The sequence below is a fragment of the Oryctolagus cuniculus genome, chromosome 10, assembly GCF_051225735.1.
Source record: "Oryctolagus cuniculus isolate XC-2025 breed Fujian yellow rabbit chromosome 10, ASM5122573v1, whole genome shotgun sequence".
In the NCBI taxonomy this organism is placed as follows: Eukaryota; Metazoa; Chordata; class Mammalia; order Lagomorpha; family Leporidae; genus Oryctolagus; species Oryctolagus cuniculus.
In genome coordinates this window covers 40,963,486-40,990,556 of record NC_142876.1, presented here as the reverse complement: position 1 = coordinate 40,990,556, position 27,071 = coordinate 40,963,486, and the positions used below count along the sequence as shown (strand labels likewise).

At 39.2% G+C, this 27,071-nt stretch overlaps 1 protein-coding gene across 6 annotated transcripts in view; it reads left to right on the top strand.

The window, feature by feature from the left end:
• The window catches only part of KIAA1328 (KIAA1328 ortholog), a 336,489-nt gene that overhangs the window by 39,210 nt on the left and 270,208 nt on the right, over positions 1–27,071 (top strand). For all 6 annotated transcript variants that reach the window (XM_017344119.4, XM_002713504.6, XM_089305780.1 and 3 more), the window contains one exon: positions 2,790–2,905. In XM_017344119.4, coding sequence (XP_017199608.4) covers positions 2,790–2,905 — 116 coding nt within the window. The remainder of the gene's footprint in view (positions 1–2,789; positions 2,906–27,071) is intronic.

The following is a 27,071-nucleotide window of genomic DNA, read 5'->3' as shown; positions in this document are numbered from 1 at the left end:
CCAAGGCGAGTGAGTAAATGTTGATGTGCACCTGTTTTTTTCTGACACAGCCAGGCTTGAGAAATAATCTCTGTATTTATGTTGAGTAGAATTTGGTGTTCAGCTTTTATGTAACTGCTTTTGATAGTCCTGGAGCATTTCTTGATAAGCAAAGAAATCTCAGGTGCATTCAAAATTTTCATGACTTTTTTGAGTCAGATTGACACTACAGAAAATGTCTTTTGAGTCCCTTTAGGGTACCCTATAGTGAATAAACTTGGTGTGATTATTATTTTCCTACAGTAGGCATTCAGTAAATTATTTTAAATAAGTAAGTGAAAACAAGAGTCCTCTATCCACTTACAGATTTCCCTCTTCAGTCATATCTTCAAGATTTTACTAAACAGGGAAAGATTTTACTACCTATTTTCCCACCTTGACAGTGTTTATTCTTCCCTCACAGTCCATAGCATCGTTTATTTCATCTTCACTTTATGCAAAATCCTGAAGTTTCATGACTTCCTTTTTTTCACATTTATCTATTATCATTCCAATTTTTATATCTTTATATTTTTTAATATTTCTGTTATATATTTTTCTTCTTCCTGGGAACATAGCTTTTGCCTTGATTATACTGCTGTATGCCTCATACCCTGACCAAATCTTTGGTAATTTCTTTATGAATGCTTTCCATATTTTTAATGGCATATGTACGATAACATAATATTTATAATGTGGTCAAAGAAATTTAGACTTACAGCTTGAAGAAATTTTTAGAAATGTTTAGTCCGGGCTTTCCCTTTATGAATGAGAGTTCTGATGCCAAAGTTACTAAGAAGGATGTGAGTTAGCACATGCTTTGTTGTTTTTTTATTAAATTTTGAAAAGATTTGTTTATTATTTATTTGAAAGGAAGAGTCAGAGAGAGAGAGAGGAGGCAGAGATGGATCTTCCATCCGCTGGTTCACTCCTCAGTTGGCCACAACGGCCAGTGCTGAGCCAGACTGAAGCCAGGAGCCAGGAGTTTCATCTTGATCTCCCACGTGGATGCAGGGGCCCAAGGACTTGGACCATCCTCTGATGTTTTTCCAGTCCATTAACAGGGTTCTGGATTGGAAGTGGAGCAGCCATGACTCAAATTGGTACCCATATGAGATACTGGAGTCGCAACAGCTTTACACACTATGCCACAATGCTTGCCCTACACGTGTGCTTTAGAGTAGCCACAAGCAAGAAAGACATAATAACCTGGTAATAGAGAATAAATCCCAATCATATGTGTATTTGTGTTTGGTTGTTTGTATTCCTTGTATATATATCAGTCTTAGAGATTACCCTCTTAAAAAGAAGGATCTGGGTCCCATTCCTTGGCCTAGTATGCTAAACATACATGATATGGATTGGGACAATTCCAATTGGAATTGGAAGCCAGGATAAACAAGAAGTAAGCCTGTTTTTTGAGAAGTGCTGTGTGCCATGTGCTTTCACAGAAAATATTGTAAAGACAAGATGCAGTGAACTCTTGAATGTTAAAAATTCTGATTTTCATTTATTTATTTCATTGGTTGTAATATACCAGAAAACAAGCAAGAAAGAAAAGCCTATGGGATTCATATTAATTGAAAGTTGCTCTGGTATAGTATATTTAGTAGCTTAAAGAGAAGGTTTATATTCTATTTATATTTTTTTTTCACTGTGCACTTACTCCCCATGTAGGATCTCTGTCCTTAATGTGTGTGTGTGTGTGTGTTTAACATTTATTTAATGAACATACATTTTCAAAGTACAACATATGGATCACAATGGCTTCCTCCCCCCATACTTCCCTCCCACCCACAACCCTCGCCTTTCCTGCTTGCTTTCCATGCCTGAAATACTCTCATGGGCTTCTCAGCCAGATCCGAATGCCTTTAGGGCTGATTCTGAGGCCAGAGTGCTGTTTAGGACATCCGCCATTCTATAAGTCTGCTGTGCATCCCGCTTCCCATGTTGGATCATTCTCTCCCTTTTTGATTCTATCGGTTAGTATTATTCAGGCACTAGTCTTGTTTATGTGCTCCCTTTGACTCTTAGTCCTTTCATTATGATAAATTGTGAACTGAAATTGATCACTGGTACTAGTGAGATGGCACTGGTACATGCCACCTTGATGGGATTGAATTGGAATCCCCTGGTATGTTTCTAACTCTACCGTTTGGGTCAAGTCAGCTTGAAGATTTCCCAAATTGTACATCTCTTCCCTCTCTTATTCCCACTCTTATATTTAACAGGGATCACTTTTCAGTTAAGTTTCAACACTTAAGAATAACTGTTATTAATTACAGAATTCAACCAATAGTATTAAGTAGAACAAACAAACAAACAAATACTAAGAGGGTAAAGTAAAATTGGCTGTGTGTATTTAGTAAAATATTTAATATATGTGTTGTGTGTTTCACTGACAGGATTTAAATAAAAGTAGGAAAAGTGTCTAAATCAAAACATTTATTTGCCAGTTTTGATAATGAAAAAATGAAACCTGTGCTATAAACATTGGAATATTTTCTACTCTCAATTATAATTCCTACATAGGAGTTTCCGTATTTTATGTTTCTGATAATTAGGAACATTCTTGATGTCAAAATCGCATACATGTTTTGTTACAAAGGTGAGGAACATTGCCTTAAACAAAACAAAAACAAATTTAGAGTATACCTGAAGAATTTCACTTACCTTTGGAGGAAATATAGTTTTGGTAAACTGGGCTGTAGGCATGTATTTAATTTTATTTGCTTAGGTGTTTTTAGTGTTCATTTTTGTATCCCTTTCAGAGTAAGTGAAGAAAAGGAAGTAACAGAAGAACGACTGAAAGCTGAGCAGGAAACATTTGAGAAGAAGATCCGGCAGTTAGAAGAACAGAATGAACTGATCATCAAAGAAAGGGAAGATATCCTTTTTGAAAGTCCTCTTTCTTAATGTGCGCAAAGTTTGACTCTTTCATGAAGAAAATGTAAACTCCAGAGAAATAATTGTTCTAATTTATAACGGGGAATAAATCTGCATGTGTTGCCATTTCCAGGCAATCAGAATGGCACTTCACAGCATGTGCCATTGCTTCCTTTGTGCTTGATAAGGCCATCCAGCTGTTCAGCTGCTGCTGTTATGCTGTGAAGCACATATTTGTCAACTAAAAAAGACAATAAGAAATTGAACATTAAAATGTAGTGTGGGAACTTTATTAAATTCTGTTTCACTACTGTGATTGAGCCTGAACCCTCCTTGTATTTGGTATTGTCCCTAGCTAAAGCTTTGACAATCCTAAGGAATTCTGCTCTGAAATTTAAAAAAAATCCTTTGTTATGTATAGATGTGTTAATTGATAAGAATTTATATTGCAGAACAAAACCCCCAAACCATTCTCATGGGACAAATTGTTGGGTTTGGAGCTAGAGGGAGGGGGTGTGTGTAAATATGTACATATTGCATTGTTTGTAAGAATGTCAAGTGGAAACAGATATTTTAACTTAAAAGTTGTATGTGGAGGGGTCTGTGAATTGAAATAAGCTTATTTCAGCCATTCCTTTTGAATGGGTAGAATGACTTACCTTTGGGTGTTTTATGTAGTTGCATTGATAGAAAAATGACTGTCCCTAATGTTAAAAGAGTCGGTTCAAGGGCCGGCGCTGTCGCTCAATAGGCTAATCCTCCACCTAGCAGCGCCGGTACACCGTGTTCTATTCCTGGTCGGGGCACCAGATTCTGTCCTGGTTGCCCCTCTTCCAGGCCAGCCCTCTGCTGTGGCCTGGGAGTGCAGTGGAGGATGGCCCAAGTGCTTGGGCCCTGCACCCCATGGGAGACCAGGAGAAGCACCTGGCGCCTGCCTTCGGATCAGCGCGGTGTGCTGGCCGCAGCGTGCCAGCCGCGGTGGCCATTGGAGGGTGAACCAACAGCAAAAGTAAGACCTTTCTCTCTGTCTCTCTCTCTCACTGTCCATTCTGCCTGTCAAAAAAAAAAAAAAAAGTCAGTTCTGCCAGCTAAATCAGCATGTGAATGCTTGAAAGAATCCTTGTCCTTACTAGCAGTGTCATCATTAACTTGATTATTAATAATTACTTAAAATATTCTACAAGTATCAAAAATGGTCATAAACTGACAAAAACTATACTTTTGTGAATACTTAAGAGAAACGGAAGCATAAAGATAAATTAATTAGGTTCAAAAACAAGACTATATATAGAAAGTGAATTGTGAATTTCTGTTTTCAAACAGTAGGAGTATATGACAGGAAATTAATCGGAATTCTCAGACTTGATTTGTTGAGTAGAACGTTAATAAGGCTTATTGACTCCATATTTCTAAAGCTTTTCAGTTATTTTGTTTTTATATCTCAGCATTTGGATAAATAATTATAGATCTTCTTTTTTCTCTCTCTCTCTTTGCCTACTTTGACTTTATTACCTAGGATGTCAGCCCTCAGGCTAGACTGTATTTTTCTTTCTGCTACTTTTCTAAGTTTAAGGAACACTGTTCAGTCAGAACTCAACAGCAAACTGTCCCTAGCACTTTTAAGAAGTGATAAGTTAGGAAGGCTTTTATTTGCAACAAAACATCGATTTACAGAGTCTGTTTTTTCTCACATAACAAAAGCTCTGCAGATAGATGGCCTCGGGCATTGATTCAGTACCTTAAAAGTCTTCAGTGCCAGCATCCATACAGTTCTCTTAGTTTTGTCTCATGATTGCTCCAGTTCTGAGCTTCACATTTGCATTAAGACAGGAAGAACAGGGCAAAGATTTCTGGCAGTGGCCACTCCTTCTCTTTTTTAAAATACACAAATACTTCCTCAGAGCACCCTGCCCCCAGCAGTCTGTCAGGACATTTATTGTCCTGAACTGTATTATATGGCTATGCTATGCTGCATGGAGGGTGAGAAAGTGAGCATATAGCTTGCCCAGCTTATAAAGTGGAAGAAGGGGATTGGGAATAAAGTCAGCTCCCAACCCTAGTCATAAAGGTAAGGGGAAATAGCATTCACTTTCTGTATAGAGAAGAGATGGTGATACTTTGATCTTCCTGGGACAAAAAAATATGTATAGCATCTTGAGGAACTGGGGTGAGTTGAGGAAAGAAGGTGAGTCAGATTGGCAATAGACAGTTTAGAAAGCCTGACCCAGTTAGAGTGAGTCCTTGTTTGTCTCATTATACTGTAAACTGTGTGACTATCTGGAAAAATAGAATCAAATTTTGGTGGACTTAACTTTGTGGGTTAAGATTATTTCTTTTCAATGCTGAAACATCTAAACTCAGTACAACTGGGAACCCAGTTTTTAGGTTTTCCCATGATTTGGTCCAGGGATCCATGCACTATGGCTTTGAGCTGTAGGGTGCCAACCATATCTGTCACACCCTCTCCGGTGTGTGTTATCTATGGCTATTTTTGTTCCTACCACAGAATAGTTGCAACAAAGACCCTGTTGCAACTAAAGACCTAGCATGGAATATTTACTATCTGATCTTGTACAGAAAAAGTTTTGCTATCCATGATCTGTTTTAGGAGCTAAAATGTGGGTTCAGCGGGTTCAGTTGCTGCCTGCAACATAGCAACCCATATGAGCACTGGTTCAAGTCCTGGCTGTTCTACTTTATATCTGGCTCCCTGCTAATGTCCCTGGGAAACCAGGGGAAGATGGCCCAAGTGATTAGGCCCCTTGCACCCATAGGAGAGACCTCAATGGAGTTCCTGGCTTTGGCCTTACCCAACACTGCCTGTTACAGCCATTTGGTGAGAGAACCAATGGATGGAAGATTTCTGTCTTTGTAACTCTGCCTTTTAGGTAAATAAATCTTTACCAAAACATAAAATAAAATAATAAAATAAAATAAAATATAAAATAGAAGGAAAAGGCATGTAAATAATGGTAAATATTTAGACTTGTGGCATAGTTAGACCTATTTTTCTTTTCTTTTTTTTTTTTAAAGATTTATTTATTTATTTGAAAGTCAGAGTTACACAGAGAGAGGAGAGGCAGAGAAAGAGAGAGATGTCTTCCATTTACTGGTTCACTCCACAATTGGCCGCAATGGCCGGAGCTGCGCCCATCCGAAGCCAGGAGACAGGAGCTTCTTCCAGGTCTCCCACGTAGGTGTAAGGGCCCAAAGGTGTGGGCCATCTTCTACTGCTTTCCCAGGCCATATCAGAGAGCTAGATTGGAAGTGTAGCAGCTGGGACTCGAACTTCTGCCCATATGGGATGCCAGCATTCCAGGCAATGGCTTTACCTGCTACCCCACAGTGCGGGCCCCAGACCTATTTTTCATATGGTAGAAAGAGATTGGGTGTGAGCATTTTTTCTTTATTGTGAATGAGGCCTTTTTTTTTTTAAAGAAAATTATTTATTTATTTGAAAGAATTATAGAGAAAGAGAGAGATCTTCCATTTACTTATTTAACCCCCAAATGACTACAACAGCTGGGGCTGGGCCAAGCCAAAGTCAGGAACCAGGAGCTTTATCTGGATCTCCCAGGTGGTTGCATGGGCCCAATTGCTTGGATTGTCTTCCTGCTGCTTTCCCAGGCACATTAGTAGAGAGCTGGATTGGAAGTGGAGCAGCTGGGACTCAAAACAGTGCCTACATGGGATGCCGACACCACAGGTGGCAGCTTCAGCTGCTGTGTCACAATGCTGGCCCCACGAATGAAGGTGGAAATAAATGTTAGACCATTAGCAGAAAGGTCTAGTAGGCATGATTTGTTTAAGTTTTTTTTTAGTCACCAAAGATAGATGGTGTGTATATATATATATATATCTATACACACACACACATACACACACACACACACACACGTAACTTTATTGTCTGCAATGGGAGAAAAATGTTATGGTACAAAGCAGTGACATCCATGGTTTTTATTCTGAGTAGATGGTTCAGGTACAATCTCCTTTCCCAGAATAAACCTGTCAAAGGTTAATACAGATGATTTTCTAGTACATAAAAATCTATAAAACTTAGAAAGATAAAATGAGGCTATAATTTTAAAACAATGGTTTTAACTATAGACGCATTTACCTATCATACATGAATGATTCAGACTCTTTCATATACAGGAAATCCGATAATTCCAACTCATTTTAAAGTTTGTTTCAGTGTGAGGAGCTCTATTCATGAACTGTGATTTTTGGAATTCTAAAGATGTGTGATACCAAATTGGTGGGCTTTTTGATTTAAAAGTTTTAATAATTTCACTTACTGATCAAGTATAAAAACACAAACCATTGCTTTACTACAAAATAAATTTTTACATGTTTGCATTAGGATAAAACTTTTGGAGGATTTGTTCATATAGAGAATTAAGTTCATTATTAAAACATCCAATGTGTTGGTCTTTGAACAAAAAAGTTTTCTTGAGAATTTAGCCATAAAAATTAATATGCTGACCGGCGCGGCAGCTCAATAGGGTAATCCTCCGCCTTGCGGCGCTGGCACACCGAGTTCTGGTTCCTGTCGGGGCGCTGGATTCTGTCCCGGTTGCTCCTCTTCCAGTCCAGCTCTCTGCTGTGGCCCGGGAGTGCAGTGGAGGATGGCCCAAGTCCTTGGGCCCTGCACCTGCATGGGAGACCAGGAGAAGCACCTGGCTTCTGGCTTCGGATCAGCGCAGTGCACCGGCCGCAGCGCGCTGGCCTCAGTGGCCATTGGAGGGTGAACCAACGGTAAAGGAAAACCTTTCTCCCTGTCTCTCTCTCTCTCTCTGTCCACTCTGCCTGTCAAAAAAAAAAAAAAAAAAAAAAGAAAAAAAAAAAAAAAAAGAAAGAAAAATGAATATGCTATTTACGAAGCTAACCAATGTGATGAACCTTGTCAATGTTTGGCTTGCCGAATGATTATGACAGGAGAGAAATTTGAAGCTTAAATTGTCCAATGATTCTGAAATATATTAACATGTAGAAATATAAGACGTAGAAGGTGTAGCCATTAGAAAACTTGATTGATATTTGAACTAACTAGGTTTCTAGAATATACAGCTCAGATCAAGAGGACTATCAAAAGCTTGCAGAAGGAAAGTCTAATGTTTGCTGACTTGCTATTTTATACTCGCTGGTATAGCAAGGGAGGTGACAGTCATGAAAACACTATGGACTTTAAAGTCAGAAATCCCCTTTCAGCCCTGGCTGGCTGAATAACTCAACTTCTCTGAGTCTCTCTCTCTTTTTTTTTTTTTTTTCCATCTATAATATTTAGGTAATGAATAATACCTTCTTTACTGGTCTGTTGAAATTTGACTGATTCTTTGCATTTTGTATATAAGAACTTAGCAGGGTCTTGCACTTAATAGGCATGAATAAAAGATAGCAATTCCCATCTTGACTGCTATTAATATGGATGAAGGATAAGAAGACTAGCCCCTCTGCATTTCAATTGTGTGCCTTTTTTCACTAGGGTTTTGATGGTTTTCATTAGGTTATGCAAGTGCTTGGGCTAGTTACAGACCCAGTAGGAAAGGGAGATCTGTCTGTTCCCTGCTTTATCTTCCAATATCTGAGGAAAAGGAAGGCTCTCTGTACCATATACCCTGTTGTTTGCTCGTTGGGAGGAAACCAAATTTAAATTTCCTCTCCTAGAGACCAGAATGATAGAGATATTTGTGGTTTTTTCTCCTTTTAGTCTAGTTCCATTATTTTTCTGTTTGGTACTAAGAAAGCTGATATTATTTAGTGGTACTTCTGGCTCCCAGGCTTGAGCCCATTATATAAGTGGTCATTTTAGAAACTTTTAGGAAGGAAGATTTTTAAAGGAACCAACTGTTGTCTTTTTGAGAAATGTTGTAGAATGGCTCAGATATCTCAGTGCTAAAAATGGGTTAGAGGAAATCACAAGAATTTTATCTAGCTATCTTTAAAAAACTCATTTGTTCTGAGTATGTAAGAGGTATTTAAAACTTTCTATTAACTTTACATCTGACTTCTACTATAAAGGAGCCAGTTTACCATGATCTGCTGTCATCATCGCTTAGACTTTTTAAAAGAATACAAATCATCCTGTAGACAGTGCTGTCTATCATATATTTGGGGTAGAATGGTGGTGGGAGGGCAGGGGATAGGAAAGAAAAGTTGAGATAAGTTTTAAGAGAAAGAGCCTGGGTTTCAAGAGAAAGGATTCTCCGTTGTTGCTCCTCCTGACTCTTCATAAGGGAAGGGAGGAGATTTTCTAGTCTTCAAAATAGTTGTAGAGAATTAAAAATCTTAAATACTGAAAATGAAGAAGACTATATAGGGAACAGAAAAAAGATTTGGAAGAAGAAAAGGTGTAGGTATATTAATATAGGAAAGTATGTTGCCAGACACCTTATCAGCTTTGATGAATTTTAACCTTTTGTTTTGAATAAATATTGGGCTCCTGTTTGCAGGTTTGCAAATTGAATTATTTAGTGATAAACTGTGTTCTGTGTACTTGGCTATAACTACTTTATTCCACTTAACAAGCCCTAGAATATACTGTTTTACTAATCTGAGCATTATCTTTCATATTGTAGGATTTCTGCTAGTTAGAGGTCATTTTATTTATGATGCTGTATAAATTTAGCAGGTTTTGGACCATTGTTATTGTAAGTTGTCCTAGAATGTGATTTAAGTCAGAATAATAGATGAAGTAAATTTCCATTTGTATTGAAGGGAGATATTGTGCTTAAGGAAAGAATCGGTTGTTACTAGTTTTGTTGCTGTCAATTTTTTTTTTTAAAGATTTACTTGTTTATTCAAAAGTCAGAGTTACAGAGAGAGAGATCTTCTATCTGCTGGTTCACTCCCCAAATGGCCGCAGTGGCCAGGCCTAAGCCAGCCCAAAGCCAGAAGCCAGGAACTCCATCTGACTCTCCCTCATGGGTGGCAGGAGCCCAAGCACTTGGGCCATCTTCCACTACTTTCCCAGGGCATTGGCAGGGAACTGGATCAGAAGTGGAGCAGCCAGAACTCCAGCTTGCACTCACATGGGGTGCTGATGTTTCATGCAGCGGCTTAACTAGCAATGCCACAATGCCAGTCTGTAAACTATTCTTAAAGATATTTTTCTCTTAAAAATATTTAGATATTAATGATAACTGCAAAGAGGAATTGATGAGAAGTGTTTGTGTAAAATTTTTAGATTATATAAATTTATCCATATGCTTAATTCTATTTCAATAAGAGCCTTTAGTGGTTAAGTTACTCTTTCATAATGAGTTATATTTACACTTTGCTTTTCTAGACACATCCAGGAAATGAGAATAAACAGAAGTATTCCTTATGTGCTCTGGTCCCCATATGTGCATTTTTTCTTACATCAGAGTTCCAGAGGCTGTCATATGGGCAACAGTAAATTCATTGTCTGGTATATAGATTTTTAAGTCTGTTGCTGATTTAAACAGAAAATTAGAAGTAGGGAGTTGAACTACTCTGAGAATATTAAAGCTGACAGAGTTGGCAGAAAAGCTGTTAAAACCGTATCAGGGCCGGTGCCGCGGCTCAATAGGCTAATCCTGCGCCTAGTGGCGCCGGCACACCGGGTTCTAGTCCCGGTTGGGGCGCCGGATTCTGTCCCATTTGCCCCTCTTCCAGGCCAGCTCTCTGCTGTGGCCCGGGAAGGCAGTGGAGGATGGCCCAAGTGCTTGGGCCCTGCACCCCATGGGAGACCAGGAGAAGCACCTGGCTCCTGGCTTCAGATCAGCGCGGTGCGCCGGCCGCAGAGCGCCGGCCACGGCGGCCATTGGAGGGTGAACCAACGGCAAAGGAAGACCTTTCTCTCTGTCTCTCTCACTATCCACTCTGCCTGTCAAAACAAAACAAAACAAAACAAAATAAAAAAACCGTATCAGAGGGCCGGGTGTTGCGGTGCAGTGTTTAAGCCACTACTTGGGACATCCACATCCCATATGGGAGTGCCTGAGTGTGAATTCCACGTGCACTTCCTATTAATATGCAACATGGATGGCTCAAGTACTTGGGTCTTTGCTACCTTTGTGGGAGACCCAGATGAAGATCCTGACTCCTGGCTTCAGCCTGGCCAAGCCCTCAGTGTTGCAGACATTTGGGGAGTGAACTATCAGGAAATTTCTCTTCTTCTTTTCTCCCTTCCCTCCCTTCTATGCCTTCAAATAAATAAAAATAAATAATAATCATTTAATAAAAATAAAAGCCGTGTTAGAACTGAATGTGTACAGCAGTCTAGAACTCTACTCACATAGATACTAAAGCACAGTATAGGATATAATAATGATGATGATTGTGAAAAGGCAAGGTAACATTGAATTATTTTTATCCTGTTAGTTTTTATTACTGCTAGGACTTCTGTTAATAAGACATCTTTAACTTATGTATTGATTTTTTATTTACAGAGCACATTCACTTTTAGGTTTTTAATTTCCATAATCTGGTTAGGTTAGGTGGGGCAGATACCCTTACCCTCATTTACAGGTGAAGATACAGTTTGGGAGGTTTGAAAGAGTCCATTACAGAACAAGAGGGAAGTGTTTTGACACCAAGTGTTTTGCTTTTTCCATTCTTTCAAATTATTTCTGCACTGATGAAGGATGGAGATATCCACCAGCCTTAGCTTCTAGACTGCTTTAAAGGTAAAGCACAATTTTATAAAAATTTATAATATACCTCACATATTTTTCACTCAAAGTTGGTTAAATATTTTTTTTGGTACTCAAGAGAATGTGTAAAGATTACCCTAAGTTATCTAGAAATCCAGTCTGTAGAATATTCCAGTGATTTTCTTGTGTTTTTGACTTCTCTATGCAGTCACGAAGTCTTTCTCCTTTTCCTTGGGAAACATTGTTCTGAGCCAGTTGTCTTTCATTGTTTTCACTGCCAGCTCACTGCATTCCTGGCATGCTGTATCATGTCCTTGTGTTCTGTCTTCATTCTTTCCAACTGTCCTTTGAGTTCATTCCATCACTGCTGACAGATTGCTCTTTTCTAACCATTATTTTTATTACATAACTTGGCTTCTTAATACCTTTCTGTAGCTTCTTGTGGCCTAAAACATCAAAAGTATATTCTTTTATTTTAAAGATTATTTATTTGAAAGAGTTAGAGAGGAGATGCACAGATTGAGATAGAGAGAGAGAGGCCTTCCATCCACTGGTTCACTCCCCAGATGGCTGCAGTGGCCAGAGCTGCGCCAATCCGAACCCAGGAGCCAGGAGCTTCTTCCAGGTCTCCCATGTGAGTGCAGGGGCCCAAGGACTTGGGCCATCTTCTACTGCTTTCCCAGGCCATAGCAGAGAGCTGGATTGGAGGTAGAGCAGCCGGGTCTCGAACTGGCGCCTGTATGGGATCCTGGCACTGCAAACAGTGGTTTTACCTGCTATGCCACAGCACCAGCCCCAAAAGCATATTCTTGAGTATAGCATTCAAGTCTTTCATTACTAGTGTCAAAGAGCATATATGGTCTACCTTTATACAACCAGCCTGGAAAGTCCCATTGGTTTTTGCTACTTAGAATTTATTTCTATTTCTTTGTCATTGTTCTTTTACTTGATTTTTTTCTTCAAGGGAGGGGGAAAGACAGAGATCAAGGTCTTCCACTGTAAGTTCACTTCCCAAATGGTGCAATAGCCAAAGCTAGGCTGATTTTAAGCCAATAGCCAGGAGCTGCTTCTGGGTTTCCCATGAGGGAGCAGGGGCCCAAGCGCATGGGCCATCTTCTACTGCATTCCCAGGCCATAGCACAGGACTGGACCAGAAGAGGAACAGCCAAGACACAAATTGGCACCTATATGGGATGTTGGTACTGCAGGTGGAGACTTAGCCCACTATGCCATGGCATCAACCCACTTGTGCTTCTTTTTATGATGTTTAAGGCAACTCTGAATCCCTAGCATTGAAAGTACTTGAATTTTGAGTAAGAAACAGATCAGAATCTCAATAATCCTATCTTTGTCTACTTGCACCCTCACAACTTTAGAGGAGTCACTGAATGCAGAAGTATCTCAAAGCCATTTTAGAAGGGTAAGTCAACTTGAAGTGATGTTAGCCTGGAGTAGGGGTGAGAAAGTGACAATTGTGAAGAAAAAGAGGTGTTTTCTAGCCAGAGAGGCAACTGTACTTAAAAGAATATTTTTTGGTTTGTTGCAAGGCTGGAAGAGATTTTTGAGATCTGTTTACGTCTTCTGGTACCTCTCCTGATTTTTTAGGATTGTTCTGTGAGAATGAAACAAATGTTTTAAAAATTCTGATACATTTACCTAACTGCTAACCCTTTCATTGTTGGAAGTATTGTGAGAGATTGTGCTTTTTATTTTTAGCTCCTCTGACCTCTATCCTGGGCTTAGCAAGATTTTTTTGTTGATTTACTTGTTGTGTTTATATTTGTTGTGGACTAAATTATGTCTGCCTCTTCCCCATCTTCCTCACTGCCCTCCCTCTAGATTCATTTCTTGAATCTCTAATCACCAATGTGACTGTAATTTAAAGAGGGTTTGGGAGGTAAATGCTAAAAGAGGTTATAATGGTGAGGCCCTAATCCAGTGTCTGTGGCCATGTAAGAAGAGGTGGCAACGAACCATGTGAGGAGGTTGCGAGAAAGCAGCCATCTTTGAAAGCCCTTATCAGAAACTGAACTCTTCCAGACCTTGATGTTGGACTTTCCAGCCTCCATAACTGTGAAAAAATGAATTGTGCTGTTTAAACCACCTACTCAGTCTGTAGTATTTTGTTACTGCAGCCTGAGCAGACCAATACCGTATTTAACATGCACTAAGTTCTTTGCTATTTTTTATTTTAGGTATAAGTCAAAAAGGTTTTTTGTCATTTGTAGAAATACAGTGCTTCTAAACTTTCATGTGTTTTCAGATATTCTCTAATTATTTGTTCTTTATTCTCCTGGTTGAGTGTTAATGTACATTTCAAAAATAATTTTTACATTACTTGTATTTTTAAAAAATATTTATTTACTTGTTTGAAAGGAGAGAAAGACAAAGGCAGACAGACACACACCCACACACACCCACTCATATACATAATATTTTAAATGAGCCATTGCCTGGTTCACTTCCCAAATGCTGACAACATCCAGGGCTGGGCCATGCCAAAGCCAGGAGCCCAGGACTCAGTCCAGGTCTCCCACTTGGGTGGCAGGGACCCAACTACTTGAGATACCACTGGCTGCTTTTTACAGGGTACGTTAGCAGGAAGCTGCAATCAGAAGGGAAGCAGAGATTTTATCCCAGACATTCCATGTGATGTAGGCAACTTAACAACTATCCTGGAGATTTACCTCTGTATTGTTTTTACATGAGATTTACTTTTAGGGATATGTCTCTCTCTGCCTTGTTGTCTGAGACTCTTAGTAACCTGGAGTACTGGTTTTATTAAAAAAAAAAAAAAATAGGTTCACTGCCAGGTTTTGTTTTGCTTTGGTTTTGGTATCTTCAGTTTCTGAAGACCCCAGTAGTAGAACCTTCACACCCTCCTAGAGCAATTTCTTTGTTGCTTTGTAGTGAATGACACTAGAATTCAAGTAGATTGGGGCTTCTAAAATGGCCCTTCTGGCTAGAGTTCATTCATTTTTGATGCCCACATGTAAATAAGCACAATAGAATGAAGTTCAAAAGTAAAATATTTTCTACATGTTTAAAATTAAAAATTTTTTTCAGTGATTGTTTTGCACTGAGTAAATGGTGCTAAATTTGAAAGCATCATTTAAGAGTGTTTTGGAGCATTTCAGTAGTTCTTTTATGAAGAAATAGACTTTAAAATAAATCAATCTCATAATGATTATTGTTCAGGAGTATTCATTATTCTGTCTATCCTTTTCTATTAGCGACTTTCCTTAAGGACTATTCCAGGGGCTGGCTCTGAGCCATAGCGGTTAAAAGCCTCCCTGCAGTGCCAGCATCCCATATGAACACCGGTTGGAGTCCCAGCTGCTCCACTTCCAATCCATCTCTCTGCTAATATGCCTGGGATAGCAGCAGATGATGGCACAGGTGCTTGGGCCCCTGCACTCACCTGGGAGACTCAGAGGAGGCTCCTGGCCTCTGGCTTCAGAAGGGCTCAGCTCCACCTGTTGCGGACATTTGGAGAATGAACCAGCAGATGAAAAATCTCATTCTAACTCTTTCTCTTTCTCTCTCTGTAACTCTGCTTTTCAAATAAATAAATCTTTTAAAAAAAGGATTATTTTGATGTAGTCTCTTCAGCTAAATCCATTTACCAGACCCCAGCTTGAATTGCTTTAGATTTGAAGAATATAGTGAGTGACTTTATTATTAATCAATAGCAAATATTTTTAGGGTTCTTAACCTTTGCATGGCCTTCACTGTTGAATAGTTAGATGATTCAGATGGTAGTTAGAACTCTTACTGCATTTAGAGACTTATACAATAATTTGTTTAATAATTATACCCAATATTTTGCATCCGCAAGTTCTGTGGTTTTTCAAAAGTAATAGATTTAGTTTTGATGTACTCATACAATGAATACAAGTTAACAGAGTATATGAACTATATAGGGAGCTATAGAAAACTGTAAGGATTGTAACTTTCATCTCATTTTAAAAAAAAACTTCTTAATATAGGTTGATTATCCCTTATCCAAAAATCTGAAATCCAAAATGCTCAATAATCTGGAACCTTTTGAGCATTGTATGGTACTTAAAAAACTGCAGAGTTTGAGGCATTTTAGATTTTAGATTTTTGCATTAAGGATTCTCTCTCTCTCTCTCTCTCTCTCTCTCTCTCTCTGTTAAGTATCTTGTTTTCTTGAATCCTCAGGCTTGTGAAGAGCAGAACCAAATGGAATAAGCACCCCTTGTATCACAATAGTCTCAATCAGTCCTTGTATTTCAAAATAAATGTAGCATGGGACAATCCAGATATCTGAAGATGATACTTGTGTTCCAGTTGGTTTATTTTCCAAGTAGTTACTACAGTGTATGTGTTTTTGGTTTTGGGGGGTTTTTTGGAGGAGGGGCATTCAGATCTGTAAGACAGACCTTTTCTACACAAAAACTGATGAACACAGAACTTGTAAGAAACAAAGGAGGAATTAGGAATGAGGGAGAAGGAGAGATGAAACCGACAGAAAAGGTTATAAATAATAATTGCCCTACGTGAGAAATTTGCACTGGAGAAAGTTTGGCATGAGAGAGCTTATGGTATGGGACAAAAGAGAATAGTTACTAAGTTCAGAGAAAAGTTGCCAAATAGCCACATCTGTTTCACATTAATAGCCCCAAGGCATAGATGTGCCAGGCTAACAGCACATTGATTATGGGAGACTAAAAGCAAAAGAGTTGTGAAGAAATTTGTTTATTTATTTATTTGACAGGTAGAGTTATAGACAGACAGAGAGAGACAAAGAGAAAAATCTTCCTTTCTTTGGTTCATTCCCCAAATGGCCGCTACAGCCGGCACTGTGCCGATCCGAAGGTAGGAGCCAGGTGCTTCTTCCTGGTCTCCTATGCGGGTGCAGGGGCCCAAGCACTTGAGCCATCCTGCACTGCCTGCCCCGGGCCACAGCAGAGAGCTGGACTGGTAGAGAAGCAGCCAGGACTAGAATCTGCTACCTATATGGGATGCCGGTGCCGCAGGCGGAGGATTAACCAAGCGAGCCACGGCGCTGGCCCCATGAGCAGGTTTTACTAAGATGGTAAGAGTAATCACTTAGAGATGCCACAGAATCCAGAATTCTTACATAATGTTATACAGTTACTTGAGATGACAGAAATGTCATTTGAGATGCTACTAAGGCAGCTTTTCTCTTAATAAAAATAGTTATGAAAAATCATGTTTGTAAACCTTGTTAGTTAATAAGAAATTGGATGTCTCAAGGATGACTTGTCTAGGTATATGGTAGAACAGGAAGCACTGTAATATTTTGGAGAAAGCACCAAAGTTACAAAGCTTTGAATCTTGACTTAGTTCTGCCTTTAAACTATAACTGGATGACCATGGAAAAATGAACCTCTAAGTGTCAACTTTATTGTAAGTAACATGTATACTGTAATAGCGGGACTATTTATGTACAAAATGATGAAATGAGCTAAAATATGTAACTTTTTAAAAAGCTGTATACTTTTCTTAAAATATGGGATCTATAAAATATTTTGTCCTGAAAAATTGGACAAAAAATTAATGTGAAGACATATTTGATGAATTTTGCACATGTTATCTTTTCGTATGTTACCTTCAGTTGAAGGTGTGTATGTCTTTTTGCTTTTATAGCCCTCATTCAGGTTTCTGTTGCCTAAAGACAACTAACTAGCTTTCCTATATTTGAAGAGACAGTGTAACTTTTGAAGCAAACTGTGTTTTTGATTATGTGAAAGAACAACCCTTTAATTTTTTTGAAGCAGTTGTAAGAAAGTTCATTGCTAAGAGAGGTCAGCTAGAAATTGCCAAGGAATCCCAGTATCATATGCTGCTCTGACAAGACATGGAATAGTCTCAGGAAAATTATTCAGAAGCACAGCTGAAGATGCTATGATTGGATGAAACCTACATAAGAATGTGTTATGAATCTGTGTCAGGGGTAGACTTAGCTGCATATAACAAGAAATGCCAAAGTAATGATAGTCAAAGCAATTTATGCATTTATTTCCTTTTATGTGGAAGATATCTGGGTACCAACAGTTTGAGACTTATATAGTGAATCGTAGATTTGGGGGAGCCACCCATTCTCTATATTGGCATTCTTTTTTTAAGGTTCATTTTTATTTATTTGAAAGACAGAGTTAGAGAGAGAGAGAGAGAGGTCTTCCATCTGCTGGTTCACTCCCCAAATGGCCACAACAGTCAGAGCTGAACTGATCTGAACCCATGAGCCAGAAGCTTTTTCCCAGTCTCCCACGTGGGTGCAAGGGCCCAAAAATTCATCCTCCACTGCTTTCACAGGTGCATTAGCAGAGAGCTGGATCAAAAATGGAGCAGCTGGGAATCACCCATATGGGATGCTGGCGCTGCAGGTTGGGGCTTTAACCCACTCTGCCATAGCACCAACCCCTATATTGGCATTCTGAGATTCAGTCTTCATGCATATAATGTAGGTAGCAGTCTGTTAAATTTGATGTTTTAAATTTGGTTTTAATTTCATTTTTTCCATTGTTGAATGTATAGGTGTAATTTTTTTTTTTTTTTTGACAGGCAGAGTGGACAGTGAGAGAGAGAGACAGAGAGAAAGGTCTTCCTTTGCCCTTGGTTCACCCTCCAATGGCCGCCGGGGCTGGCGCGCTGCGGCCTGTGCACTGTGCTGATCCGATGGCAGGAGCCAGGTGCTTCTCCTGGTCTCCCCTGGGGTGCAGGGCCCAAGTACTTGGGCCATCCTCCACTGCACTCCCGGGTCACAGCAGAGAGCTGGCCTGGAAGAGGGGCAACCAGGACAGAATCCGGCACCCCGACCGGGACTAGAACCTGGTGTGCCGGCGCCGCACGGCAGAGGATTAGCCTAGTGAGCCACGGCGCCGGCCTAATTTGTTTTTTATGGATTGATTTTATTCCTTTTACAAAGTATTTATTTATTGCAAATGCAGAGACAGGAATTTCCCATCTGCTGGTTTACTCCTCAAAAGCTCACAGCAACAGCCTGGGCTGGCAGGGATCCAACTAGTTGAACCATCACTTGCAGCCTCTCAGAGTGCACATTAGCAGGAAAGTGGAATGGATAGTAGAAAGGGCACTTGAATCCAGGCACTCTGATAAGGAATCCGTCGTCTCAAGCAGTGTCTTAATCACTGTGACAAATGCCTACCCCCTGATTTTATATTTTTTAGCATTGCTGAATACTTATGGAGTCCTTTGGATATTATGTGCAGTCATGTCATCTTCAAAGGAAAACAATTTTAGTTTTTTCTAATCATTGCATCCTTTATTTTCCTTTCTTGCCGTATTGTAATGCTTCTAGTTAGGTATTAAATAGAAGTAATAAGAGAGAACATCTTTGTCTTGTTCCAAATCTTAGGAGGAAATACGTTCATATGAAGGATCTTTAAATAGTTCATAGAAAATGCATATGACCAAAAAAAAAAAAAAAAAGAAAGAAAAAGAAAAAACTATGGATAGGTTTCAGAATAAATTTCCCTTTTAATTTCATGTTCCATGAACTTTTGAAGTACTCTCATATCTCATTCTTTGATGTTAGCTTTAGGCCTTTTTAGTTTGATAGATGCTATTTTTTAATCACGTTGAAGAATTTCTCTTTTATTCCTAGTTTTGTTAGAAGTTTTTTTTGTTTTATGTTTTCTATCTTTTTTAATCATGAATGAACATTGATTATTCATAGCACTTGACATTCTGTTATTTATTTATTGTCTAGTTCCTTCATACAATATTTCTGTCTTGTGCACTAGTGTATACCAAGAATCTACAGTACCTTGTAGTCCATAAATACCTGTTATATAAATGAATTTTTAAACCAGAGTTGCTCGATCAGAGAACATTTGATCTTGTGAGAAGCTCGGCACTTTACTGCTGGAGTTTTATAATCTAGCACTCTCCCACCACTTGGTGACAGTATATCTAGATTGCAAGAAAAGCTTTCTAGGAGATGAATGAAGATGCAACAGATACATGCACGAATAGGCTGATAGGACAATTATACTTACAAAATAAACATCCTCGTTATATATATCAAGACCATGTTTGAGAATTAGCAAATATGTTTGACATTTAGTAGGTACTGAAGTGTCCTCTGTTTTCCTAAAAACAGAAAAGGGTACAATATCCGTTAAATTACTTACATTAAAGAATCAGAGTAATTGTGAAAAATGACAGAAGTAGAATGAGAGCAGAGGCGTTTCTGTACTTGAATTCTTACTCTATCAGCATTTCCTTGCTGGGAGGTGCCAGCTAAACTTGAATTTTAAAGAGCTAGGATTTTCCAGCCTTTTAGTATCTTGTACTAAATATTTAACATATTTCAAGAAAATACAGCTTGAGGCCAAGAATGAAATTAAGGATTGTTCTTAAAAAAACCCAAACCCGACATGCTCAAGCTGACTTGCCCCAAATGGTAGAGTTAGAAACATACCAGGGGATTCCAATTCAATCCCATCAAGGTGGCAGGTACCAATGCCATCTCACTAGTCCCAGTGATCAATTGCTGTTCACAATTGATCATAATGATAGGACTAAAAGTCAAAGGGATCACATAAACAAGACTAGTGTCTGAAAATACTAACCGATAGAATAAAAAAGAGAGAGAATGACCCAACATGGGAAGCGAGATACACAGCAGACTCATAGAATGGCGGATGTCCTAAACAGCACTCTGGCCTCAGAATCAGCCCTAAAGGCATTCGGATCTGGCTGAAAAGCCCATGAGAGTATTTCAGGCATGGATAGCCAAGACACTCTGTCAAAAAAAAATGACCTAAATGAAAGATCTCCGTGAGTGAGATCCCAGTGGAAAGAACAGGTCTTCAAAGGAGGTCTGAAGGGAGGAGAAAACTTCCACTTTGACTATGACCTTGTCTAAATAAGATAAGAGTCGGTGAACTCAAAAGGCTTCCATAGCCTTGGAAACTCATGACTGGAGCCTAGGGTGATTACTGATGCCATAAACAAGAGTGTCAATTTGTAAAGTCAACAACAGGAGTCACTGTGCACTTAGTCCTCATGTAGGAAATCTGTCCTTAATGTGCTGTACATTGTGATTTAATGCTATAATGAGTACTCAAACAGTATTTTTCACTTTGTGTTTCTATGTGGGTGCAAACTGTTGAAATCTTTACTTAATGTATACTAAACTGATCTTCTGTATATAAAGAGAATTGAAAATGAATCTTGATGTGAATGGAAGGGGAGAGGGAGCGGGAAAGGGGAGGGTTGCAGGTTGGAGGGAAGTTATGGCGGGGGGAGCCACTGTAATCCATAAGCTGTACTTTGGAAATTTGTATTCATTAAATGAAAGTTAAAAAATAAATAAATAAATAAATAAACCCAAACCCTTGGATGCACAGAATTATCTGAGACTTAAGTGTAGAACTAAAGGGGATTTCTCTGTTTTATCAGATAGCATCTTGGTGTGAAACCATGTGTCTTCTACACTGTTGGGATTACCAGTACATGTTTTTATTTCTTAGTCTCCCTCTAAAAGAATGGACTGTGTGTCAAATATATATTAGCAAAAGTTTTTAAAAAAAAAACAATTCAAATAATAAAATTTCCTTATTGAGGTTAAAAATGGTCAATCTTATTGTAAAATATTGATGATTTTACCTTTCTTCTTACAATCAAAATACCCTAGGTTGATAGTGTTGGGAGTAGTGTTTTAGTAATAAAGATTAGTGTGTGGATAAGTTCCCTACAAGGCCCCATGATGGTAATACCCCTAGATTTTGTCTTTAAAGAAAACTGCTGAGAGGCAATAATTTTTTTTGTATGTGTCCCATTTTCATTAATGCATGGTAATTGATGGAGTTGCAGTGACTTGTAGCAGTAATGAGTTCTAAACATAATAATGCACTCTTTTCTAATAAGTGAGCACTGCTGGGGTTTAAAAGCATACTAAATCAGTTGCTTTAGTATGAATTTATTAGTTTTTTTCAGCATTAGCTTTAATAGTAGTTATTTACATAAGCGTACATCCCATTAACCGCCATCAGGGCTGGAAAACATGCTGAACTGTTCATATTTTCATATAATTATTGAACATAATGGTTTCATTTGCATTTCTAAACAGTGATGTTTCTGTCAGCCTTGGAAATAGTGTCTTTACGCAGTCCCTATTTCACATCCACTTATTTGACATCGTTAAATTTTATGCTAATGTGCTTCCCTAGAATATCATCAGTAGGACAGATGCTTGTGCTTTAATATACAAATCAGGGATGCTTTTCCATCCCCCGAATGGCAAAGGAAATTTTCAAAAATCTGCACTTTTAGATATAGAGTCCGTCTCCATATAAGAAAGTTTATGAAATAAAACATACAGGGTTAAATGTTATAATCTGATTGTCCCTTTAAAATGCTTCATTTTGAATAGCTATCTACCATACTAGGATTAGTTTTGTTGTATTGAATGAGAATTTTAGTAAAGATCTTGTTGCTTATGAATATTTAGAGTTCTCTTTCTGAAATGCTGATCTTGAGATGCGAGCTTTTCAGTGGCTTTGAATATATCAGGCATAGTGTTGCCTTTTTTTTTTTTTTTTGTTAATAAACATTCTCTGTATTTTTGTTCCTTTAGTCTCTTAACCTGGGTTGTAATACCATAAACTGGAAGCTTTATGTTAATGCTCTTGGGCATGGGCATCTTAACTTTTTGTATACATTAAACAGTGTGCAATATAGAAGTGTGAGTCACTTGGTGGGGAAGGCCTAACAAGTGAGGCAGCAGAATTAATATGGAAGGGCAGGTTTATGGACAAATTCTCCTCTTGGGTGTCTCTGTGTACTATCAGCCTCTAACATTTGTGGATGGTTTTCTGGCTGCTGTCCATCAGATAGCTGGAAATTTTTTAACAAGAGCCTCCAACCAAAGAGTAGTTTAGAGAGTTGACTCATGTCTTTTATTGGTAGGGTGGGCATGAAGCCACTACCATTTTTTGGTCTTTGTGGGCCTTTTCTTTTTTTATGTTCTGACATCTCAGGGCAGCATTTTACTTTTGACTCTTTGTGGACCTGCTGTGCTGGAGCTGACTTTGCACAGTTCAAAATGCAAGGTTGGCAGTCTAGCAAGATAGAGTAAAGAAGCAGCTTTGAGAGGAGTTCTTGCCCCAAATTACTTGCTAAAAATGTATTAGAACTGATATAGCATAAAACTGATGCAGCGTGAAAGGATTATTTGGATAGAAATGTTATTTGGCTTAACAGGTCAGGAGGCAACTAAAATTTTTACAAGGACTTCTGTTCTTTGAGGAGTTGCCAAGAAAGATATATGATAAGCGTTATAAAGAAACTGCTGTAGAGGTGGAGTTTCATATTCATTTTTACCCCTGAGTTTTCATGAATTTTTATACAAACAATCTCTTAAAATAGTTTGACATCAGTGCTTTTCATACTGATGAGATCTTCTATTCTGCTATATTGAAAACATTGGTCATGCCCTTGTACCTAGGGAAAATACAGCTTTCATTGCTGCCAGACTTGTTGCCAGGGCCAACATCATAAATGAAAGTTAAAAAAAAAATTCTGAAAATCCAGCTTCACTTACAAGCAAGGCAGTATTTTCAGATCTTATAAGCTATTTGTGATTGCACGATTAGCAGGTTTTTTTTGGTGGGGGCCATTTGCCCCAAAGGTAAGAATACATTTTATGTCACCAAAACATAGCATTTATCTTTTTTCTCCATGTACATACTTCTTCCTTTTCTAGAAAAAAAACTTAACATTGAAATGAAAAATTCATCTGCCTATTCAGTATTGAAGTGCCATGATATTTCATCTGACAGCTTGTCCCTGAATATCTCTGTTGCTGTAGAAATTTACTAGCCTCAAGGCAGCAAAGGAGGCGTTTTCTGAGTGATGCCTGACTGGTTTTCAATCCCTGACTTCAGAGAATAAAAGAATTTTAAATTATGTTTTAGGATGGCTTTTTTGTGCATTTTTTTTTTTGGTAAAGTGTAAAATTCTAACAGGAAACTGTCAAGACACATCCCTCATCAGAATACCTGGGTTCAATTCTTGGCTCCTACTCCTGACTCTAGCTCCCTGCCAGTTGCAGACCCTGGAAGGCAATGGTGATGATTCAAGTAGTTTGGTCCCTGCCACCCTTGTGAGAGACTTGGATTGAGTTCCTAGCTTCCAGCTTCAAACTGGCACTGCCCTAGTCGTTGCAGGCATTTTGAGAGTGAACCAGTGGATGGGAGCTAACTTTGCTATGTCTGTCTCTTTCTGTTGCTTCAAAAAATAAATTTTAAAAATTCTACAGAAAGTCAGATATTATCCATAAGGTTATGAACCTATTGGGAAGTCTTTACCTGTCTGGTTATACTTATTTTCCATTTTTTTAAAAAAATATTTATTTATTTTAAAGGCAAAATTAGAGAGGCAGAGGCAGGGAGAAAGAGATCTGTCCACTGGTTCACTCCCCAGATGGCTGCAACGGCCAATCCGAGGCCAGGAGCTTCTTCTGGGTCTCCCACATGGGTGCAGGGGCCCAAGGACTTGGCCATCTTCTGCTGATTTCCCAGGTGTATTACTATGGAGCTGGATTGGAAGTGGAGCAGCTGGGACTTGAACCAGCCCCCATATGGGTTGCTGGCATTGCATGTGGCAGCTTTACCTGCTGTGCCACGGTGCCATCCCCACTTATTTTCTATTTTATGGTTGGGAGAGCACAATTACAACCTACTTTTTAGAAATGGTGAAAGTACTTAGAAATAAACTTCGAGTACTGTGAGATGCCTGAGCTCCACCTATTCTGCAAGGCTGCAGGGACTCTTTGGCACCCACTGTTTCACCTGTTCAAGGAATCTTCAGTGGAGTATTTGATTTTTCATTGCAGATATTTTCTTTATCTTTCCATTGTTAACTAGGACAGAAATTACTCCTAGAATTCTCTAGTTTCTGGAGATATTTGCATATATATGTCTATTAATCTTTCCTTAGTTCTGTACCTTTTGTTAGTATTTGAAGATACCAGAAGAATTTAGAATTTTGATAATTAATGCCTTAATTGATTAAAACTTTTAACCTCTTTTTTCCTAATTTAATAAATAGTACCCCTCATGAAATATTTTGGAATAAAATAGAGATGCTTTATTCTGGAAATCATCAGTTTGTGTCATGTTTATTTTTTTCATCTAGTTATTGATGGAGTAGCTAAATGAATGCCTTAGGTCTAATTCAGCATCACAGTGAAAGTTGTTTTCAGGTCTCTTGCCTTTATTTGCATAAATTCATGATATTTTATTTAAGGTGAAATATTAAACATCTCTTTATTATTCATTTATTTGAGAGGCAGAATTACAAACAAAGAGAGGGCAAAACAGAGAAAGGTTTTCGATCCACTGGGTCCCTCCCCAAATGGCCACAGTGGTCAGAGCTGGACCAGTCTGAAGCCAGGAGCCAAGAGCTTCTGGGTCTCCTACGTGGGTACGTGAGGATAACCCAAGCACTTGGGTCATCTTCCGCTGCTTTCCTTGGCCGTAAGCAGAGAGCTGGATTGGAAGGAGTAGCCAGGACTTGAACCGGCACCCATATAGGATGCCGACACCACAGGCAGAGTCTTAGCCTACAACATCACGGCGTCAGCCCCCTAAACATCTCTTTTAAATGCTGGAAAGTCACCAAAACGGTGTTTAGTATCATAAATTTATAGTAATCTTTTTTTTTGACAGGCAGAGTGGACAGTGAGAGGGAGAGACAGAGAGAAAGGTCTTCCTTTGCCGTTGGTTCACCCTTCAATGGCCGCCGCGGCCAGCGCGCTGCAGCCGGTGCACCGTGTTGATCCGAAGGCAGGAGCCAGGTGCTTCTCCTGGTCTCCCATGGGGTACAGGGCCCAAGCACTTGGGCCATCCTCCACTGCACTCCCTGGCCACAGCAGAGAGCTGGCCTGGAAGAGGGGCAACCGGGACAGAATCCGGCGCCCTGACCAGGACTAGAACCCGTTGTGCCGGCGCCACAAGGCGGAGGATTAGCCTAGTGAGCCGTGGCGCCGGCCCATACAGTTAGGTTTTTTGGTTTATTTTCGAGGTCTTCAAAATATTTTACTACTAATTGAACTGTTTTCCTGCTGCGTGGAGCCAGCGGGCGCATAGAGCGGTCTGGCCTGGCCCTGCTTTGAAAAGGCTGGCTTCAGGACACAATGAGGCGGACACAAGAGCCAGGCCCAAGGGTACGTGGGGTCTACCAGGACAGGCTCCACAGGCACACGGTAGTGCTGGAGCCAGTCCCCGGCCTTGTGTACCAGATGGAGATGGCTGAGTCCTCACTGTGCTACCTACGTCCCCCGTACACGTTTGAGTTTATCATTTTGCAGTTTTCTCATTTGACCTTTGTTCCTCTTTTCCTTTGTTTGGGCTTCCTTTGTATTAATTTAATATTTTTACAATTTTATTTTCTTTTTTGTTGGCTTATTAGCTGTTACTGCGTTTAGTAGCTGTGAGGTCTACCTGGACACCTTTAACCAATTACAGTCAGTTTTCTATGAATGGCTTATCCTACTTAGTTACCTTATGATAACTTTCGTGAGCATCCTGCTGTTGTCAAGATACTCTTTAATTTTATATCCATATGTTATTTTTCTAAATAATTATCTTATAAGGACATTTAAGTAATAAAAATATATATATTTACTCATGTAGTTACTAATTCCAATGCTCTTCATGATTTTATGTAGTCCATATTTATATTAATTTCTGATTTGAATTAATGGTTTGATTTTGATGCCGTTTGTACATATTAATTTTCCATCTGTACATCTTTGGTGATTATTCATGTCTTTCATCCATTTTAAAATTAGTTTTTGTTAAGTTTTCATAATTTTAAAATATTTTTTGGATACAAGTCTTCTATCAGATATGCAGTTTACAAATACTTTCTGTGTGTGTGGCTGACGTTTCCATTCTCTTAATGGTGTCATCACCATCAGTTTAAAATTTTGATAAAGTCAGTTTTGTTAATATTTTCTTTTATGGTCCATGTTTTTTTATTTTTTAATTTTTTTTTTGACAGGCAGAGTGGACAGAGAGAGAGAGAGACAGAGAGAAAGGTCTTCCTTTTGCCGCTGGTTCACCCTCCAATGGCCACCACGGCCAGCGCGCTGCGGCCGGTGCACCGCGCTGATCCGAAGCCAGGAACCAGGTACTTTTCCTGGTCTCCCATGCGGGTGCAGGGCCCAAGGACTTGGGCCATCCTCCACTGCACTCCCGGGCCACAGCAGAGAGCTGGCCTGGAAGAGGGGCAACCGGGACAGAATCTGGTGCCCCGACCGGGACTAGAACCCCGTGTGCCAGCACCACAAAGCGGAGGATTAGCCTAGTGAGCCGCGGCGCTGGCTTGTCCATGCTTTTAATAATATATCTAAAAACTCACGCACAAATAAAGTGAGGCAGATTTTTTTCTGTGTATTCTTTGAAAAGTTTTATCACTTTATGTTTTACAGTTAGGCCTATAATTGATTTTGGTTTGATTTTTATGAAGTGTGACATCTGTGTCTAGGTTCCCTGTTTTTACATATGGACATTGACTTTT